This window comes from Balaenoptera musculus, chromosome 1, assembly GCF_009873245.2.
Source record: "Balaenoptera musculus isolate JJ_BM4_2016_0621 chromosome 1, mBalMus1.pri.v3, whole genome shotgun sequence".
Classification (NCBI taxonomy): domain Eukaryota; kingdom Metazoa; phylum Chordata; class Mammalia; order Artiodactyla; family Balaenopteridae; genus Balaenoptera; species Balaenoptera musculus.
In genome coordinates, this window is record NC_045785.1 from 105,589,904 (window position 1) to 105,611,660 (window position 21,757).

A 21,757-nucleotide genomic window follows, 5' to 3' on the forward strand; every position below is an offset into this window, starting at 1 on the left:
TATTCTCAGAACTTCCCATGCCTTTCCCTAAACTTAGACCCTTCCTTTCCATGTCTGATTCCCCAGACAGAATGTAAACTCCTTTGGGAGGAGAGCATGGGGTTGTTTTTTTTTTCTTCTTTTTTTTGGCCATGCTGTGCTGCATGTGGGATCTTAGTTCCCCGACCAGGGATTGAACCCGTGCCCCCAGCATTGGGAGTGTGGAGTCTTAACCACTGGACAGCCAGGGAAGTCCCATACATGTATTTTATTTATTCTTGGAGTCTTCCATATTGCCAAACTTGCATAGCACTTTGTACAGAATATGTGTGTAAGCAGTGTTTGTTAATTAAATAAATGGCATAGTATTATGCACAGCAGCATGATGTAGTGGGTATAGATTGACCTTGTTGTCAAAAGACCTGCACTCAAGTCCCTGGTCTGCCACTCCCTGACTTTGGGCAAGTTGTGCAGCATCATTGTATTTACCCATATAATTAGCATTTCCTTTGTGTAGATCCAGATGGTGTCATTTTCCTTCTGCCTGAAGGACTTCCTTTTATATTTCTTATAGTGGAAGTTTGCTGATGATTAATTTTTCAACTTTTGTATGTCTGAAAATGTTGTCTTCATTTTTTTTTTAACATCTTTATTGGAGTATATTTGCTTTACAATGGTGTGTTAGTCTCTGCTTTATAACAAAGTGAATCAGTTATACATATACCTATGTTCCCATATCTCTTCCCTCTTGCATCTCCCTCCCTCCCACCTCCCTATCCCACCCCTCTAGGTGGTCACAAAGCACAGAGCTGATCTCCCTGTGCTATGCGGTTGCTTCCCACTAGCTATCTATTTTATGTTTGGTAGTGTATATATGTCCATGCCACTCTCTCACTTTGTCACAGCTTACCGTTCCCCCTCCCCATATCCTCAAGTCCATTCTCTAGTAGGTCTGTGTCTTTATTCCCGTCTTGCCACTAGGTTCCTCATGACCTTTTTTTTTTTTTTCCCTTAGATTCCATATATATGTATTAGCATACTGTATTTGTTTTTCTCTTTCTGACTTACTTCACTCTGTATGACAGACTCTAACTCCATCCACCTCACTACAAATAACTCAATTTCGTTTCTTTTTATGGCTGAGTAATATTCCATTGTATATATGTGCCACATCTTCTTTATCCATTCATCTGATGATGGACACTTAGGTTGCTTCCATGTCCTGGCTATTGTAAATAGAGCTGCAATGAACATTTTGGTACGTGACTCTTTTTGAATTATGGTTTTCTCAGGGTATATGCCCAGTAGTGGGATTGCTGGGGTCTTCATTTTTGAAAGATGTTTTTGCTGGCCTTAAAATTCTAGGTAGATAGATTTTTTTTTTCCCTTTCAGTACTTTAAAGAGGCTGTTTTACTTTCTTCTGGCTTGCATTAATGAAAAGTCTGCCATAATTCTTATCTTTGTTCCTCTGTATAGAACATCATGTGTTTTTCCCCCTCTGCCTGCTTTTAAGATTTTCCCTTTGTCAGTTTTTTTTTTTTTAATAAATTTATTTAATTTTTTACTTTTGGCTGCGTTGAGTCTTCGTTGCTTTGCGCGGGCTTTCTCTAGTTGTGGCGAGCGGGGGCTACTCTTTGTTGCGGTGCGCGGGCTTCTCATCTCGCTGGCTTCTCTTGTTGTGGAGCACGGGCTCTAGGCGCACAGGCTTCAGTAGTTGTGGCACGTGGGTTTCAGTAGTTGTGGCTCACAGGCTGTAGAGCACAGGCTCAGTAGTTGTGGCGCACAGGCTTAGTTGCTCCGCAGCATGTGGGATCTTCCCGGACGAGGGCTCGAACCCGTGTCCCCTGCATTGGCAGGTGGATTCTTAACCACTGCACCACCAGGGAAGTCTCCTTTGTCAGTTTTTTTTCAACTTAATTGTGTGATAGTTGGTGTAATTTTCTTCATATATCTTGTGCTTGCAGTTCAGTGAGCTTCTGAGCGTGTTGATTTATAGTTTCATCAAACTTGGAAAATTTTTTGGCCATTGTTACTTCAAGTGTTTTTTATTTCCCCTGACCCCTCACCTCCCCTTTGGGGACTTCAGTAACATTTATATTAGACCACTTGAAGTTTTCTAACTACTCACTATTAATTTTTTCCCAGTCATAATATCCTGTGTAGTAGTTCATTTTGAGCAGTTTATATTGACATGTCTTCAAATTTACCAGTCTTTTCTTCTATAATGTCTAGTCTGCAGTTAATTCCATCCTGAGACTTTCCATCTCAAACATTGTAGTTTCCATCTCTAGAAATTTTATTTGACTCTTTTTATATCATCCATGTATATACTTCACATGTTCAATCTTTCCTTTAGTTTTTTGAATATATGGAATACAGTTATCATACTTGTTTTTATGTCCTTGCCTTTTAATTCTATCATCTGTGTCAAGTTCTGGGTTGTTGCTATTGACTGATTTTTCTCCTCATTATGAATAACATGTTCCTGTTGCTTTGCTTGGTAATTTTAATTGAATTCTATAATTGCAAATTTTACCACCTTGCATGCTGACTATTATTGTGTTTCTATATATATTCTCAAGTTGTTCTGGGAAGTGGTTAAGTTAATTGGGAACAGTTTTCTCCTTTCAGATATTTCTTTTAATCTTTGTTAGGCAAGAACAAAACAATGCTTAGTCTAGGGCTAATTTTTCCCTACTATTGAAGCAAGAAATGGGGACTGTGCTATCTGGAAGAATAATAAAATTAAATAAAATTAGAAGGGCCTGGAAAAAAGAAAGATTAATGCCTTGCAGTACAGTCAATGTAAACTGCATAAATGGAGACTTTGAATTTGTAACTCATCTTATCCATGTATATTTGATTCTGAAATCTGCTGTGCACTGAGCTGTATGGACTCTTGGGCTTGAAGTATACGTTGAGGAAGGCTGAAATTGGAGCCCAGGTTTTGAGGGGAAAAATGCTAAGATTTTGGAGGGTGCTATGGACTGAATATTTATGTCCCCAACAAATTTGTGTGATTATTTGTTTAATGCTTGTCACTTCCACTAGAAGTAAATTCCATGAAAGCTAGGGCCCTACAACTGCCGGATATGTTGTAGTTACTCAGTTATGCAGTGTGTGTGGAAAGAATGAATGAGGAGTGGGGGTAGTGCACCCCTCCCCTCTCCCACCTCTGTCACCTGAGTGCACGGGTGCTCCATTCCCCTGTGACTCAGGATCACCTCCCTTAAATAGCTCCTTCAGATTTGCCTATAGTGCCACACTACAATGGTTCAAAAGCCAGCTTTTTGAACTGGTTGGGGGATGATCAGCCCTTCATTTCTTTTCTCTTTCATCTCTGGCCTCAGGTACCCTTAATCAGCTAATCGCTCCAGGAAATAGATGATTAAGGAATGGGAAGGGAAAGATGAGGAGAGTTCTCTGGTCCTATCCATCCTGTCTCACTTTAGGCTTAACTAGAACTACCTAGGATGTTTATTTGTTTTTATGTAAATTCCATGGTTAATTAGAGGCAAGGGGGCAGGGAGACCATTAATGTTCCACCTACCCTTCCTATCTTTTAGAATTTCATTGTTTCTTTTAGAAAATTTTGTTCTTTTCATTTTGCATGGTTTCCAAGTATATTAGTCTTCTATTGTTGCTGTAACAAATTGTCATACATTTGGTGGCTTAAAACAACACATATTTATTCTCCTAGAGTTCTAGAGTTCAGAATTCTGAAATCAGTTTCACTGGGCCAAAGTCAAGGTGTCAGCAGGGCTGGTTCCTTCTGGAGGCTCTAGGGAGAATCCGTTTCCTTGCCTCTTCTAGTTTCTAGAGGCCACTTGCATTCCTGGCTTGTTGTCTCTTCCTCCATTTTCAAAGCACATCACTCCAATCTCTGCTTCTACCGTCACATGGCTTCTCTCTCACTCTGACTCTTCCTGGGTCCCTCTTATGAGGACCCTTGTGATCCACCCACTCAGATAACCAAGGATCATCTCCCTGCCTCAGACTCCTTAACCTAATTACATCTGCAAAGTCCTTTTTGCCATATGAGGTACATTCACAGGTTCTGGTCTTTAAGATGTGGACATCTTGGAGGACCATTATTCTGCTACCACATTATGACTCTCATTTCTTGGTAAACACCGGTATCTTGGACAACTTCTCAGGCAACACAGAATCCCTGATTTCTGCCTGTCATCAATAGTTATAACATTCAAGGCTTTTGTGCTGTTGTTTCTAAATTGAATATGGTGTTCTAGAAGTGGAAAGATCTTTAATTTCATTTTGAAAGATTTAAGGACTGCACAATTAGAAGTTTAACTAGAGATTTAAAGAAATGCTGTAATCCCAACTTTACAATTTATTGTCCTGTGACTTTAAATCATTTTTACTTCTCTAAATTGTAAAGCTGGGGAAAACACAGCAATGTGTCTCAGATTTATAATTTATAAAATGAGAATAGTGGTACCTACTCCATAGAGTTGCTATGAGGATTTACTGAATTATATTTATCTAGCACTTAAAAATGATCAGTAAATATTTGTATTATTACTGTGGCTATTTTGCAGTTTATTACCATGTTTCACCCATGGAAAGTATGGGTTTCTTATGTTAAAGAGAAAACCTCAGGCCCAAAATGGCATCAGTGTGTTAAAGCCCATGATACCAAACCTAGACTTCATATATGACTTAATAACAGTTTCAACCTTCCCTAGAAATGTAATCTTAATCAACCAGTTTGAGACCAGGTTCTGGTCAACACCAACGAGGTAGTCTGTCCTGTGGGCCCTCTCCATTTCCCTCTCCCTCCCCAAGAAGAGGCAATGTATGTGATAAAGATTATTGCTGGTCCCCAAAAGAAGATATCCTGGCCCCATATAAACTTTTCTTTTCTTTTGCTAATGACTTCCTTGCCCCACTCTCTTTTCCATGAAAGCCTTCCATTTTGCACCCCTCAGGAGAGCCCTTCTAGCTGTTAGATGGGATATTGCTCATTCGTACATCGTTGAATAAAGGCAATTAGACCTTCAAGTTTATTTGGTTGAATTTCGTTTTTTTAACATTAGCAAGAGGTTCATGGAATACTGTAAGCCTTATGAATAGCCTTCAGGAGGCTCATTAGTCCCCAAAACTGTCTGCACAATTTAGGAGGTGAGAGGGTTTGTAGCTTTCATCAGATTCTTGTAGAGTTCAGTGACCTAAAGAGGTTTCGAGACATTGCAGTTGAAGGTAAAGAGGGGAGAGCTTGAGATAGCAGAAGGAAGCCCTCTGACTACTAGACTCCCAAGGTAGTAGCTCAGGGTTCATTCTTGGGTCAATAAGTTTAAAAATTTGATTTTATCAGAGCCCCTAGTATTGATCAGAGTTTCAGAGATTCTCGCTAGCCTAACTCACAAGAGACCAGAGTATAAACCCGGAAGCTCCCGTGTTCGTGAACGGGGATTGCCTGCCTAGTGACTGCCATACCAGTTCCCTTGCGCCTGTCACTCACAGCTTTCCCCTGGTGATAGGCGCCCTTCACAAAACAGCCTTTTAGCTTCTGCCTGTTTCTCCTTTTGCTACAGGAGTCAAAGATGATGGGATCTGCTGAGAAACAGATCCACCCAGTGGCCCCTTACTGGCATAAGGGTATCTGGAAAATCAAATAATTACTCAGAAAAATGGTAAGAAAAAGAGGTGCATAGTCAGCAGGGGTATTTTTATACAGACTATGATACTCTCTGATGAATTCTCTCTGTACCACATGAGAGTACACCTTACTAATGACCTCGGCACTCCTGTGTGTCACATGCACTGTTTTCCTCTTTTTCTCCTGGAACAGTGCTGGGTAAAAGCCAAGACTTGCCTCGAATCACCCTTTTGAACAAGCAGAACGGCCTTTCTATTAATATATTCCTTTCAGAAAAATTATAATACAATTGATTATATTACGAGGTTTTTTTCCCCTTAACGTTCAATTGTATTTGGATGAAATAGTATTCTTCTTGCCTTCATTTGATCTGGTGGTTCCCCAAGCTCCTATTTCAGGCATTTACCTTCTCTCAGGATGGTTTATTTTCTCTTAATACTTGCCCCTTCTTATAACTAATCCTTCAATGGTTTCCTGTCCTAGTTGGAATAAAATCCAAACTCCTTACCATGGTGTCGTGGTCAACGATTGGTATTGCCAGCCTGTCCTACAGCCCCCACTCCCCTTCTTTTGGTTCAGCACCCTGAATTTTTTAGGGGGGACCCACTTTTCTCACACTATTAGTGTACACTTCCGATGGAACAATTCCTCTCCCTAGATCTGAAGTGGGTGCTTTCTCTAGGACTGGCCAGTCAGCAAGTCCCTTCCGCTGGCCGCAGTGAATGGTTCAGGGACAGATACATGTTCCAAGTTGGCCCAATGAGGATCAGGTCTGGACATTTTGCAGCAACCATTGGAAGACTAGTGCAGTCTTCCAGGATGCTAAACTGCTAGAATATACAGCTGAATATTCTGTTCTTCACTCTCTGCAGACATTTATGCCATATCTTGCCTTTCTGGAAATTAAGCAAACCCAGAGGCAGACAGAGACAGGAGAGGGACACAGATTACCAGTGACACCATTTGAACTCATTTCTGTCTGCACTTGATCTTTTCAGAGACCTGAGTGATCCCTTTTTTTCCCTCAGGGCAGTTTAAATGGTACTCTTTGCATCCACAAAAGTCCAGACTATTCCCATGGCCTGAATGGTCTGGCCCCCTGCCGACCTCCCCACCTCATCTCGGGCCCCATTCCCCCTTGTTCTCCCTACATGACAGGTGTGCGGACCTTCTGTCAGTTCCTAGAAAAAGCCATGCTCTTTCCCACCTGAGTGACTTTGTTCTTACTGTTCTCCTTCCCCCAGATGTTCTCCAGGGCTCTCCCTCCACTTTCAGATCTCAGCTTCAGTGCTGCCTCCTCAGAGGTTTCCCTGACTGTCCAATATAGACCAAACATGCAGCACATGCTCTCACACACTGGACTGCGGGTTCCCTGAGGGCAGGGGCCTCGCGTGACTTGCTCAGTATCGTTACCACAGAGCCTGGCATTGTGCCTGGCACACAGGAAGAGCTACCGAAATATTGCTGGGCAGGTCCCTCAAGTGCTCCTTGACTTGTCCTGCTTTTCGCTCTGTCTATAATTCTCTTTCCTTATTTCTTTGGATAATTGACTTCTTATTTCAGTCTCAACCCAAATGTCATCTTCTTGGAAAGACCTTCCCTGATCATAATGACTAAAATAGATGTCCCCTCACCCCAATCCTCTATCACATCACTCAGTTTCATATTCTTCATTGTACTTACACCCTGAGATTATCTTTTAAAATTTTTCATCTATTTATTTACTTATTTTCTCTCTTCAACATAAGCTCCAGGAGGGCAGAGGTTGTGTTTGTCTCATTCAAAGCTTCATTCCCAGCACCTTCAGCAGTGCCTAGCTTACAGTTTCCCAATAAATATATATTGACTGACTGAATGAATGAAAGCCAAGCAGTCATTTGTGTGCTCTGCCTTATTTAATCCTCACAACAATCTTGTGAAATAAGCACTACTATCCCAGTGCCAGTCTCATATTACAGAGAAGAAAACTAAGTCTTACAGAGGCAATGTAATTTGCCCATAGTCACATAATCAGTAATTTGAGAAGCTGGAATTCAAATCCAGATGTGCATATTCTACAGATGACAATTCATCGTCTACCTCTCAAAATATCTGTTTTATTATTCCTAAGGTGAGTTTGGAGATCGCAGCTGGGCTCCAAGTAGAAAAATGGGATTCCTACTTCTGGCTGCCCCTCGCCCATGGACCTTGTCATCCACAGGCAGAGCAGCTGGGCGGCTGGAGCTCCTGCACCCTCAAGTGCGTGGAGTGGGGCCTGCGTTGGGGGGGTTCAACACACACAAGGAAGCAGGAGAGTGCACGTTATTTTGTGGGCTTCCAGCTCCAAGAGAGAGAGCCAAGAAAGGGCTGACCTGGGCTCACACTCAACCTTTCCCCCAGACTCAGAATCAGATCAGGCTCTCTTCCCAAGGGGCTGGGGTCAGGGGAAGGGAGGGAGTGAGGGGTCTGGAGAGAAAGGCGGAACTCTTTTCCTAATACTTCCAAGAGGGCCAAAGTTCCTGTTTTACAGATGGAGGCAATAACACAGAGAGAGAGAGAGAGAGAACGTTTGCCCCACTCAGCCCACCATTATAAAAGAAGACCCTCCAACTTTCAATAGAAGTTGGAGATGGGGTGAGGGGTCGGGGTGGGTGGGATGGGGAGGGATATTATCTGCATTAACAGTATCAAGGCTCAGCTCAGCCAGCTCATTTAATCATATCACTTCTAAAAATTGGCTCAGCACCTCTGTACTACCTTTCCAGTCAAGTTTAACCCTCTTCTCAGGACAAGGCCTTTCACTCCTGGCCCCTCTGCAGTCTCATCTGCTACCCTGCACCTCCCACTGTTAGTGGCCCTGGAGAAGCCATTACGAACATCTTGTAATTCTTCACGTCTCCAGGTTTTTGTAAATGTTATTTCTCCTCTACTTGGCTGTTTCTTGTTCTGTACATCCTATATGCTTTCAAGAGTAGGCGACTGACCATGAGCAGCTTGAAGGCAGAATGGGTTGTACTCATCTCTGTATCCCTGGGGCAACCTTTCTAGAATCCTTCCTGCTGCCTCTAGTTTGTGCTGAGGGGTCTCCTTCTTGCTCCCAAAGCACTTTAGCACCTCTGTATTTATCCTTCAAATGCTACACTTTAAATGTTGTTTTTCTTTTTTTTCTGGGGAAAGGATGTGACTTGCGCATCACCACATCCCGAGTGTTAAGCCACAGTACTTGGCACATAGTAGGTGCTCGATAAATTAATTTTGAATGAAACGTCTTCTGAATCTCCAATATGGAAAGCACTGTGCGAGGCACTATTAGAGGGATATAAAGTTGTGTCTCTGATCCTGGGGGCAAATGTTCACATATATGTTGTACAAGGCACTGTGAGATAACTTGAGGACAATGTTATAGAAATTTAAGAGGAACATTTCTGACTTGCTTAGGGTAGAAATTATTACACACCCTCCCTTCTACCTGGAAATGGACTCTTATCTGTTGACTATTTTCTTAATGGTCTTAGAAGTATCTTTTGTGTGTCATTTTGAAAGTAGGTGGGGCATAAATAATAAATAAAGAAAATAATACCCAGGTGACAGGTGTGAAGGGCTTCTGGTTGTGAGTTCAACACCATCTGAGAAGTTTGACTTGGAGTACATGGGGGGGGGGGTTACCCTTTAGAGACAGCGGGCTTTAGATTCTACACTGAATGAAAGCAGAGGGTGAGTCCTGGAAGCGGGCGAGTGAAAGTGGTAACCAAAATGGGTGCTTCCCAAGTCGCTTCGTTAGCCTCTGGGGCCAGGTCCACCGTCTGCTCCCAGGACCCCCAGGGCTGCTGGGCACCTCTTGAGAGGAAGAGAAATGGAATACTCACGAGTGCTGGAATGTAGGACCAAGAAATCATCCAAACCAGTAAACAGGATAGCCAAATTATCTCCTTTCCCACTGGGAGCATTTGGTCTAACTTCTGATTTGTGCCTAGGAATTACCTGTCCAAAGTTTCGTTACGTCAGAGTATTGACATTGCATAGTTCTACAGGATAAGGATCTAGCACTTGAGTTTTGTGAATGGTGCAGGACAGCAGAACACAGCGGTTAACTGGGCCAGATATGTCTAAAACACTGAATTCTAATTCATCTATGAACATCCCTGATCCTAGGTGGCCTTAAATAATCCAAAATGGAATTTTCCAATATTCGACAAGGTGGGGCATGGAAGAGCATGTTTGTTGTGGGGTTTCAACATAAAGGAGTTAAGAGCTGGGAAGTGCCTCCTTGGTCAACATATAAATTAGGCCAGACTGACATCTCATTTTCCTTTTCTTCTTTTTTTTTTTATAATCAGAGAGGAAGTAGAGGAAGAGGAGAATATTGAACTTGAACAAACATTCTGGCTGGTCCAAATGCACCAGGCCCTTGCTCTCTTTTAAGCTCATAATTCTCATTGCATCATTCATTTGGAATTAATCACTGCTTTGTGAGGTCTCAGAAACGGTTTCCCACTGCTTTTTAATATTTAACTTTCCGTGTCTGTGTCTTTGGTACCCTCGGATGTTAGGCCACCAGAGGAAAGGGGCTATGTCTTTTTGATGTTCGAGCCTTTTCAGCATCCAGCAGCGTGCCTTGCACATAGTAGGTGCATTCAATAAATGCTTGTTAAGGAATTAGTGAATGGGTCCTTAGGAGGAAAGAATGAAGATGAAACATTTCTCTCACGATGAGGACGAATATTTCTCAGTTTATTTCAGATATGAATCAGCTACTCAGCGTAAATTGTGCTTCCATATACTCACCAGGTGTAGAGAAATGCTTTGGCTGAGATTGAGAAATTCATCTCGGGAGAATAATATGGTGGGCGGGGATCTGAAAGCTCCGAACCGCGAGGAGGGGGCGGAGTCACAGAGAGTTGGAGCGTTTCTGTCCAATCAAAAGGAGACGGTAGGAGCAGGAGGGGGAGATAAGGGGCAGCGGGAGATCGCGAATCCTGCCCAGTTACACGAGCCAGCCAGCCGGAACAGCAGCTTCTCCGTTTAGGTGTTTCTGCCCAGGGAGAGCTGCCGATTCCGAGGCCGACTCCAGCAATGGCCTTTGCAGATCTACGGAAAGTGCTTATCAGTGATAGCCTGGACCCTTGCTGCCGGAAGATCCTGCAAGATGGAGGGCTGCAGGTGGTGGAGAAGCAGAACCTGAGCAAAGAGGAGCTGATAGCCGAGCTGCAGGTTAGGCGAGCGGGAGACAGACTAGGGCTGCGAGGCATCCTCCGCGGACACTGGCGGACCAATTCCGGCCCAGCGCGCCCCACCCTCACCCCCATCGCTGCTGTCAGTCTTGGGGTCTCCCGAGATTGGGGGCTGGGAAGGGGGGGAGGGAGAAGAAGGAGGGAGGAACAAAGGGCGGCAACCTGCAGGATGCAAACTTTCCGTTCCGTTTGCAACCGCGTGTTTCACGTTGGCATGCCTCCCGCCAGCATTGCAAAGTGCTGGCTGCTTCAGCTGGTCCTGTAGGCTGCCCGCGGGATGCCAGCGCGGCTTCCCAGGGCCGTGGCGCGCAGTGGCCCTGGCAGCCCGGCGCCGCCTCTCCCCACCTCGCGCGGGGGCTCCGGGGGAGGGGCGCCAAAGTGGCTTCCCTGCTTGGAGCTCAGGGACCGGCGATCCTTCCCCAGCCAAGCCCTGGCTCGCCCAGCCAAGTCCTGCTTTCCCTGGGGGGCCCCGGCGGAGTCCCACCCTGTTCCGTGGCTGCTGGAGAAGCTGCAGGGAAGGGGGCCCGGCTGGAGCGGCAAACGCCATACCCGCCTTTCGTCTGATGCAAGACTGCGGAGAGTTTTCACCGCCCCTCTGCCGCCTGGGAGCGCTCGGAGGAAAGAGGGGCGGGCGGGGGGCGCCCGAGATCTCCGCGCCGGCCACGCGGCAGTCGCCTCGGCCGCCGCTGTCCAGGCTTAGTCTCCGCCAGTGGGCTCGGCGGGGTCAGGAATGGCCAGATCGGACGAGATTCCGATCCCAAAGCCCCCGGAAATGTATATTTCCTAGCAGATCTTTCTCGGGAACGTTATCACCGTTTGTGCAGTTTACTTCAGATCTTTCTCTAACTTGTTTGTAAAAATCCTGCGAGGTTTGGTGGCCTCCTCCTGCCTTATAACATTTATTTCGTGAACTCTTCACTCCAGTTTCTGCACTTCTTACTTCTGTACTGTGCCCAGCGCCCAGGTGTCTCTACCCGACCCGTCCGGATGTATTCTCCCCTGCCCCCGAACTCCCACACCCCGCAGTGTAGCCTCCTACCAACTTCAACCAGTCCCAGCGCGGGATCCACCCTCTCCAGAGTCCCTTAAATCAAACCACAGAGGTAGCTGCTGTTGCTTTAGCTGTGAGGCAATCGCATGGTCTTCATAACTGCCATTGTATCTCCTGCTGTGTTTCTCCATGGAACCCCTGCCGCTTCCCCCGCAACCCCGTGGTACTGTATTCTGCCCCTGGCTTGTACGCAGAGAAGTTTCTGACTGGTCCCTGTCTCTTTTTTTTTTGGCTGCGTTGGGTCTTCCTTGCTCCGTGTGGGCTTCCTCTAGTTGCGGCCAGAGGGAGCCGCTCTTCGTTGCGGTGCTCCGGCTTCTTACTGCGTGGCTTCTCTTGCTGTGGATCGTGGGCTTCGGTAGCTGTGGCACGCAGACTCAGCAGTTGTGGTGCACGGGTTTAGTTGTCCGCGGCATGTGGGGTCTTCCTGGACCAGGGCTCGAACCCATGTCCCCTGCCTTGGCAGGTGGATTATTAACCACTGCGCCACCAGGGAAGTCCCTGGTCCCTGTCTTAAAGAAGCTTGTCAGCTAGTTAGGAGCCTGGCCAACACAGGGTGAGACAAGTGACCAGATGACACAGTACTTGAGTGCTAAATGAGACCATCCGGCAGCCTAGCCTCTGCCTGCTCCACTGTGTTGCAAATGGAGAGAAGTGGGTGATCAGCCTGGACTCGGTGGGGGCCAAGGGCTCAGGACGTGATCCTTGCACTACCCTAGGACTGGATAGGAAACAGGCACCTCGCACTTGTCACCTCCTCTTTTGTGCAGATGGTATCAATGGCCTTGGCTCTGGGCAGTGGCCAGAAGGAAGTGGAGTGGTCTCTAGATTCTCACCTCCACCAGACCACCGGGTTGGGAAGAGTGGCCTGGACTTGGGGCTTTCCAGCTTTGTTATGGAAATTAAAATTCTGTACCCCGGGGGTAGGGTGGGATGAGAGGGAGTGGTAAGTGTGGAATTGACTAGAATGGGAGGCCTTGATCACTAGTGGAGGGTTTCCATGGTGTTGGGAGGTCGGCCGGGTGGGTGCTGGGAATCTGGGGCTGGAACTTGGAGGATGTTTTAAAGGCACTGAAAACTCCTGGCAGGAGAGGAGGGGTGTTTGTTGGCTACATTGTTGGGCGGTTTGGGAGTGCCCAGTCTTCATGTCTGTCTTTGTAAAAAACACTAGGTTCAGACTGCTGGTTAGTCTCCTTGGGCCACTGGAGGGTCCTCATATCCGCACTGCCTCTTGTTATTGCATGGAGAGGTGCCTGGGTTAGTGGCCCTGCCCGCCCCTGTTTAAACCTTTTTAATACTGAAAGAAACTGGAGCCCATTGCCTGAACCAGGCCTGGCCTCCGTTCCCACTCCTTGGTATTCTGGGCAGGCACAATTTATTTTCTCTCACTCTGTGGTCAGGAAGTACAGTCATCCCCCAGAACCATGCTTTTCAGACTTGAAGCAAGTCACAGCTCATTAGTGGGTAATGAAGTCCATTTAATGGGTCATGATTAGCATTTAAAAAAACAAAATAAGAAATAGCAGAGAGCAATGCAGATAGTTAAGGCTAAGTATTGTGTCACGAAATTTGTTTCAATTACGTGTGTGTTTGTGGTGTGTGTGGTATGTGAGTATAAAATCACAACTTAAACATGTGTTTCTCACTGTGGGTCTTAGTCAAAAGTTTGGAAAACACTGGCTTGGAATAATAAAGCATCTTGTTTGGAACTCAACAAAACTCTTACTTAGGCTGTGTACCCCTCTTCTATCAGCAGATGTCACATCTTAAATAAGCCTAATATGCAGGAACGTTTAAATCTTAGCATGTATCAGTGGCTTTTAAACTTTGACCATGGCCCACAATAAGAAATTCATTTTACATTGTAACTCACTATACACACACATATGTGTACACACAAACACTAAAGTTTCATGAAAGAATACCGTTACTATATGTGTTGCGTTCTGACATTTTCTTCTGTTTCATTAACTAGCAATGCTGGTCAGAATCCTCTAAATGCATGCTGGTAATGCATTTAATTTACTGAAGCACATTTATATCTTTATTTCAGAATTTGAAGAAAGGAAAAGAAGGGAATAAAGTTCGATGCAAGAGTCCATGTTTTGAAAGTCTCTTTTAAAATGCACATTTCTAGCCTTTACACTAGGATTTGGTTTGCAAAAGTTAAATAACCATCTACTTAATCAGGATTACACATATTGTGCCAAACACCGCCTACCTGCATTCTTTATAGCTGGGGAACATGATCTGGAGAGTTTCTCTGACTTCTCCTATGATGTAAGTCAGAAGCAGGAGCAATGCTAGAATCATCCCCAAGGCCAAGCCTGTTCTTGGGAAAGGAAGCATGTGTGAACTTGAGGAATGTGAATGGGTTTCCACTGCTGAGTTTGCATAGTTTGTCCGGAACAGCCGTAAATCCAGCAGAACGGTGGCCTGTTGTTTTCCAGCTCTGAAGCAGCTGGGGGACTGGGAGTGGGGAGGAAACCCAAGTGTAGCAAATGCCTGTTCCAGCCTGCATTCTTATACAGATAGAGCATGTACAAAGCAGAGAACAGTAGATAGCAGAGTGGGTGCGGTGTTGAGATTCCCACTGCGGGAGTGCCAGAGAGGACCTTGGGGTGCTGCAGAAGAAAGTTATAATCACTGCAAACTGCAGGGAAGATGTGGGCGGATTTGCAAAGGACTGCAGTTTGCATAAGCAGAGGAGAGGAGAGGCGTGGACTGCAGGGAGCCAAGTCTCAGAGGGATGACCTGGGGCCTGAGAAGGGGATGGGGCATGGAGTGCAGGGGTTTTGAGGGGTCAGCAGGAGGTACGTTGGCACACAGGCTCTCAGTAAATGCATGCTGATTGAATGAATTCTGTTTTTGTTTTGTTTGTTTTTTTTTTTTGCCATACCGTGTGGCTCAAGGAATCTTAGTTCCCTGACCGGGGATTGAACCCACGCTCTCAGCAGTGGAAGTGCAGAGTCCTAACCACTGGACCACCAGGGAATTCCCTTGAATGAATTAATTGATGATGTGTTTGAATGAACAGGAACAGGGGTAGTTGAGGGTGTAAAGGGTCTTGAAAGCCCGTGAACTCTGGCCACAGGAATGCCCGGATCGTGTGGGACCAGCGTCTGCTGAATGGGAGTCTGCAAAGGCAGATTCCCACTTGGGATGAGCTCGGCATGTACATCTGTGCTGGTCTGACTGGAGGCTCTTCAGACTTCTTGGCTTCAGAGAAAGCTGGGACACACCCTTGAGGGAAAAGTAGAGAGAGACTGCAGGATAAGTCTCTGTAAGGGAGATCCTTCCACAGAGAGAGGTTGTGCTTGTTAAAGAAAAACGCCATGCTGTTTCTGGGCTTGTCCTCAGGGTCTGCAGGAATGGGGTGGACTCCTGGGGACCCTGCATCCTCTTCTACAGCGGGTCTGTCCTGTGGGAAGCAGATTCCCAAGGTTTGCGGGAGGGCTGGCAGCTTTGGAGCGAGCATTCAAGGAGCATTCTATTCAGAACCACAGACACAAAAGGCTTGGAGTGCCCGTGAAGTTTCCTCCATCCAGCTGTCTGCGGTCTGGCACAGCCCCCAGCCAGTGAGGATGCATGAAGCATTCACGCCTCCAGAGAAGTAATTCTGCAGCCTCTCTTGAACAATCATCCCAGTGTTGAGAAACCCTCCAGATCTAAATAGGCTGCAACGTAAGCGTCATTCCTCTTCTTCCCTCTATGGAGAGAAAAGAACTCTGTGCTCTCTCTGCATGTAACTTGTCCAAACGGGTCCCAAGGCTCTGGGCTTGCACACAGTAAACACAGTGTGGGTCCTTGCCCTAGGAGCCAGAGGCCCATGACCTTTCTCTGTCTCCAGAATCCGTGTGGTGGGGAGGGAAGAGAGAAGGTTCTCGTGGGATCCAGCTGGGTGCTCCACTGGGGAAATGCAGTGTGGCTTACAGGTGTCAGATCGGATGTGGGAGGGACCCCAGGGGCCATCTGTTCCAATGCTCTTATGTTACAGAAGGAGACCAGGGTTCGGGGTGACATGACTTGGTACAGTGACCCAACTTGTCATTGCCAGCCCTAGGCCTAGAACCCCAGCCTCCTGGTTCCCAGCTTGCTGCTTGTGCAGTGACCCTTGCTGCTTGCTCACCAACCTGGGACAGCCAGCTTGGGACAGGGTGTGTATTTGCTCACCTGCTCCATTTCCTGGGGATTCTCATTGGGTGTTTGGCAACAGTATCCTTATTCTGCAGAAGATACCACTGGATTCTGGATGAGCCTAAGGAAGATTGTCCTGGGGTCTGGCTTAGCCCCAGTAAAATGGCTATGATGAATCCAGAAAGTCTGATTTTTCACATAGGTGTAGTCTTAGTCTAATATTGCCTGGTTTTCCAAGTAACTATGGACAAGTTTAATTATTTTCTCCCCTTCCCCTTTGGTTTCGATTTTAAGAAATGTTTTTCTTTTAACAATTTGTCTTTTATTCACTTCATTTATTCATCTATTGAGTGCCTTCTGTGTACCAGGCATAGGGGCTTACAAAGTAGAATCCAATCCCACCTCTTCCCATCAGTAGCTCCGTGTCCGGTGGAGGAAGTGACGACCATTGAGCGGGGCCAGATATCATGCCAGGCGTCGTACCTTCCTGTCTCATTTCTTCCTCACACACTTAAGGAGGCTGAAGCTCAGAGTCATAGCTTGTCAGGGCTGGAGCGTGGATGTGAACCCAAGCCTGAGTGATGGCGGAGGCTTTCAGATGTGTGTGCATAAACATGCCTTCCTTTCCTTGAATGTATCCAAAGTCAGCCAGCCTGCAGGAACTCCCACTTTGGACAGAAGGGCTTTACGAGGTCTCAACGACCAACTCTGTGGATCCAGGTGTTTCTTCTTCTGCCTCAGGACTGCGAAGGCCTTATTGTCCGCTCGGGCACCAAGGTGACCTCTGATGTCATCAACGCGACCAAGAAGCTGCAGGTGGTGGGCCGGGCTGGCACGGGCGTGGACAATGTGGATCTAGAGGCCGCAACAAGGAAGGGCATCCTGGTCATGAAGTAAGTCGTGGAAGTGGTGGGGGGGGGGGGGGTTGTGTGTGGCGACTGACCGTGAGGAGGGAGGAAACACCTGTAGAGAAAGCTGAGTCAGAGTTAGAAGGGCTTCCAGGAGGCCGCTTGCTCCGGGCCAAGTCCAGACAGGGGGTCAGCGCTCACAGCTTAGCGGTTCCCGGGGTTTTTGACACAGAGGCTCTCTTTGTAATCTCAAAATGCTTCACAAACCTGCCCCCTAGATGCTTGCACGCCTGCAGCCTGGTTGGGGAATCAGAAGAATGCTGGTGGATTTGTCTCAGTCCCTGCTTCAGCCCTGCCCTTCCCCCTCGGCTGTTTCATCTGGAGCCAGGGTCTGTTGGCTCTGCTTGACTGTGGTCTCCCTTGTGCAGCTGCATAACCTTTGCTAGTAGACGGACTCTCCCATTCTCTCTCTTCCTCACTTCCCTGCACCCTTTGGGGGCCGGGAACCCAGTTTCTCTTTACTCCGGGGCCAAGAGGGAAGGGGTCCCCTTTAGAGCTGTTTTTGCAGAAACCCAGGGCAAAGGTCATGGCAGCATGCCAGCGCTAGGCAACACTCATTTCTGGCTCCCGTCTGGCATGTAGGTGGTGTGGCAAGGTTAACCCCTTCCACTTCTCTGTCCTCGAGCCTTTCCTCTTCCCTCGGGAGCCTCACTGTCCTCAAGACTTTCCCCTCCCTTCCCTCCACGTGCCTCCATAGGGTCGGGGTTAACCAACCCAATCGTCTGCCTGAGGTCAATATCCAACAGAAGAAATGTTAACCAGTAACCCATCCTCCAATCTTGCCCTGGACCCAGAGGCACCAGCCCCTTGGTCCCCACACCTCTTCCTGTATCCCACGTAACCTGATCATTCGCTGGGCGAGACAGGAAGCCAGGTGTTCTTATGGAAAGACAGACTCTGAGAATCTTTTTTAAATTTATTTTTATCTATTTCCTTTTGAAAAGTTCTGGATTTTCAAGGGAAAGAAACTGTTTTTTTGGTCTACTTTATTTTTTTATTTTTTATTATTATTGTTTTTTATACAGCAGGTTCTTATTAGTCATCAATTTTATACACATCAGTGTATACATGTCTGAGAATCCTTTTATCTTGATTTTTAACTTTTTAAAAATAGGATCTCTTGACCTTTTTTCACCTTATAACCTTCATTTCCAGAGAAGAAAAGACCCAGTAGAGGGAAAGGAGGGGGAACACGTGTGTTAATAAATTATTCCAAGAGCAACAAGAAAAAGCCTTTGAGAAAAGAAAAATAGTTTCATGGGTATTATCTCTATTTTCCTTTCTGTAAGATGGACAGGGTCAACATTACCCTATGATTTAACTTGTGGGGATGATTTCTCAGTGCAAAACTTGTTGAGAAATAGAAGGAAAAGTCAAACAGGAGGAGATAAAAATATTAGCTTTGTTACTAAAAATAAGGCAGGTTGGGCAAATTGATAAAGGTCTGTGGGCAAGGGGCTGACCTCTGTATCTGTCACGGGTACAGCCTCGATAAGACTGATGGCATGAAACTAACACAACAGTGTAAAATCAACTATACTCCAATAAAAATTTTTTTAAAAAAAGATTAATGGCATGGAACAGCAGGAATTTGTGCTTTCTGTAGGCAGGTAGATCCTAAAGTAAGAGGAGAGAGAGAAGGGCTGAGCCACACGTCTCTCTCCCAATCTATTGAGATACTTCTCTGCCCCTGGAGAAGTGAGTTTGGGTAGAGAAATGAGTGTGTTTCTCGAATGGAGATCCCTCCGCAGGAAAACATAAAGCCAGGGCAAAGGGGTTTTCTTCCAGCCCTGGGGTTAGGGCAGGAGTACATCACAGAACCCAGGGCAGTGGCGTGATGTTAGGGATTTTCACTAAGAACACGTAAGTTCAAAACGTTGGCGAGAATGTGGAGAAAAGGGAACGCTCGTACACTGTTGGTGGGAATGTGAATTGGTGCAGCCACTGTGGAGAACAGTTGGAGGTTCCTCAAAAAACTAAAAAAAGAACTACCACATGACCCAGCAATTTCACTCCTGGGTATATATCCAAAAAAACCAAAAATGCTAATTCTTAAAGATAGGTGCACGCCAACGTTCATAGCAGCATTATGTACAATTGCCAAGATATGGAAGCAACCTGAGTATCCATCGACAGATGAATGGATAAAGAAGATGTTATATATATATATATAATGGAATACTACTCAGCCATGAAAAGAATGAAATTTTGCCTTTTGTAGCCACATGGATGGTTTTGGAAGGCATTATGCTAAGTGAAATAAGTCAGACATAGAGAGACAAATACTGTATGTTATCACTTACATACGGAATCTAAAAAATACAGCAAACTAGTGAATATAACAAAAAAGAAACAGATTCACAGATATAGAGAACAATCTAGTGGCTACCAGTGGGGAGAGGGAAGGGGGGAGGGGCAACGTAGGGGTAGGGGGTTAAGAGGTACAAACTATTAGGTATAAAATAAGCTGTAAGGATATACTGTACAACGCAGGGAATATGGCCAATATTTTATGATAACTGTAAATGGAGTGTAACCTTTAAAAATTGTGAATCACTATATTGTACACCTGTAACTTATATAATATTATACATCAACTATACTTCAATTTTTTAAAAAGTAAAAAAAAAAAAAAAAACCCATAAAACTAAACAAAACAAACAGAAAGAACGGGTAAGCTTATGGAGCAGGAGAGAGAGCACAGCGTGTACTAGAGTCTTTCCACTGGGACAGGAGTGGGAATCCTGGGTCTGGCTGACCGATGTCCCCCATCTTCTTCCATCTTTAGCACCCCCAGTGGGAACAGCCTCAGCGCTGCGGAGCTCACCTGTGGGATGATCATGTGCCTGGCCAGGTAAGTCCCTGACTTCTGAGCAAAGTCACTCTCTGTGGTCTGTCAATTATTATGACTCCCTAAGCAAACTGACCCCGAGAAACTTAGAAACACTTCAGCTTGGTGACATGCAGGCTGCTAAGAACCTTCAAGGCCGTCAGTCCTCAACTGAACATTCATTCCACTGGTTCTGGCACACCAAGGTCAGGTGGCTTCTCAGGTTGTTTGCAAACACACAGGATGTGCACGAATCTTACTGTGTTGGGTGGTAAAATGACTGTATGAACACTGCTGTTGAACAGGCAGTGGGTCAGTGGGAAGGGCAAGGAGCCAGTGGGAGGGCGGGAAGATGCTCTGGGTCCCTTTGCAGATCCGCGGATCCTTAAACCAAGGAACCCAGGCAGCCAAGACCCCTCACGTCACTACTCAGGCCTGAAACCTTCTGGGGCTGAGGAATGATTCTTTTCCCTTCTCAAGACCTGTTCTCCTCCCTGCTGGGAGAGGATCTGGGGGAGTTCACCTTTGTTCTAACTCTTCCCCAAGATTTCTACCTGAGATCTTAGGTATTCACTGATATTCACTGATCAGTGAAGAAGAGAGGAGATTGGAGAAAGGGAAGAACAGGGAGAATTGCACAGTAGAAGGGACCCAGCCCGGAAGGGGGTCCTTGAGCTGGCTGTCTGGATCTCCCAGAACATCTGGAGAAGTGTTGAGGCCTGATGCCCTGGTATCACTTGTGCTATTAAATTCAGTGGTGTTTTTTTTTTTTTTTGGTTTTTTGGGGGGTGAGGGAGCGATCCCAGTGCAGCTTTCTAATTCTCTCACTTTTTTTCTGGAGGTGGTGTTTCCCTTGGGAGTCAGGAATAATCTTCCTCCTATTCCAAGACCAGCTTTACTTAAAGGAGTAGGCAAAGTGGTATGATTTAGGGGAAGCACCCTGTTGCCAACCACTCATCATGACCTCACTCATCATCCAAACCAAGAAAGAAGCACCCTATGAGAAGGAATCACCAGTCTCTCATAACCCCTGTGTGCTGGTTTAAGCAGACCACTTTCCCAGCAGGGCAGCAGTAGAGGGGGTGGGAAGTGTGGACGGTAAAGTTGAGAGCATTGGGCAATGTGGGTGGAGAGCAGGCCTGAATGGGCCTCACGGTGGGGGACTTTGAACAGATTTTGCCTGTTCCTGAGGTGCTGGAGAAGAACAAGGACACAGAAAGAAAGAGGAGAACACAACACATGTAGATTTCACCGTTCTGCCTGCTTTATTTTCTCTTGTAAGTCAGGCCGGCCTCCATATAATTCTTGGGAGGTCCTTTGCCCATGTCATGGTCCTCCCCAGACTGGCCTGGTGAGGATCCCGAAATGTTGAAACCTGGGGAGGCACCATGGCCAGCTGGGTGGAGCACCCAGAGGGAGGGTGTGAGGGTTTCCTGTGCTCTGTGGTGCTGCACGCACACCTCTTAGATGGCACCTTGCAGCCAGGTGGGCAGAGGTCGGGAGGCCAGAGCTGGGGGCTCTGTCTCACTCGGTCAGAGGCATCTGATCTGGCTGGCTTTGCTGAGGAGGGAGCACTTCCTCAAGGCAAGTCATTGTCCTAAATGACATTCCTGAAATGAGGCCCCATGGACCAGAGCAGTGAGATGGAGCTTCTTCCATGAACTTGTTACGTAAGCTTTGCTGAGTTTACCCATGAGTTCGTGGGACTCTGATCGTAGAACAGATTCCCATCAACCTCACCCTCAGATGGAAGTCTGCCTCCTGGTAACGTGTAGACAGGAAAGAATGCTTTTTATAAGAAGTCAGTGAAGTGGAAATACAGGAACAGTTATCTTGGAATCTCTTCTCTCTCACACACGCAGACACGCACACACCTCTGAATTTTGTGGCCGGCAGGAACGCCTGCATTTAAATACTTAGGAGGCTAACTGGTGGGGATGTCTTCCTTGGCTTTGAATCGATTCCGCTACTTCTAGTTGAGTGATGCTGGGTGAGGTATTTAACCCCCAGTGGCCACACCCCAC

The 21,757-nt window shown here is 46.2% G+C and overlaps 1 protein-coding gene across 1 annotated transcript in view; it reads left to right on the top strand.

Moving 5' to 3' along the window:
* The first annotated feature begins 10,508 nt into the window (after positions 1 to 10,508).
* PHGDH (phosphoglycerate dehydrogenase) overlaps positions 10,509 to 21,757 on the top strand; it is a 31,525-nt gene continuing 20,276 nt past the window's right edge. The window contains exons 1-3 of the mRNA XM_036864571.1: positions 10,509 to 10,790; positions 16,737 to 16,888; positions 19,692 to 19,757. Coding sequence (XP_036720466.1) covers positions 10,653 to 10,790; positions 16,737 to 16,888; positions 19,692 to 19,757 — 356 coding nt within the window. The 5' untranslated portion in view covers positions 10,509 to 10,652. The remainder of the gene's footprint in view (positions 10,791 to 16,736; positions 16,889 to 19,691; positions 19,758 to 21,757) is intronic.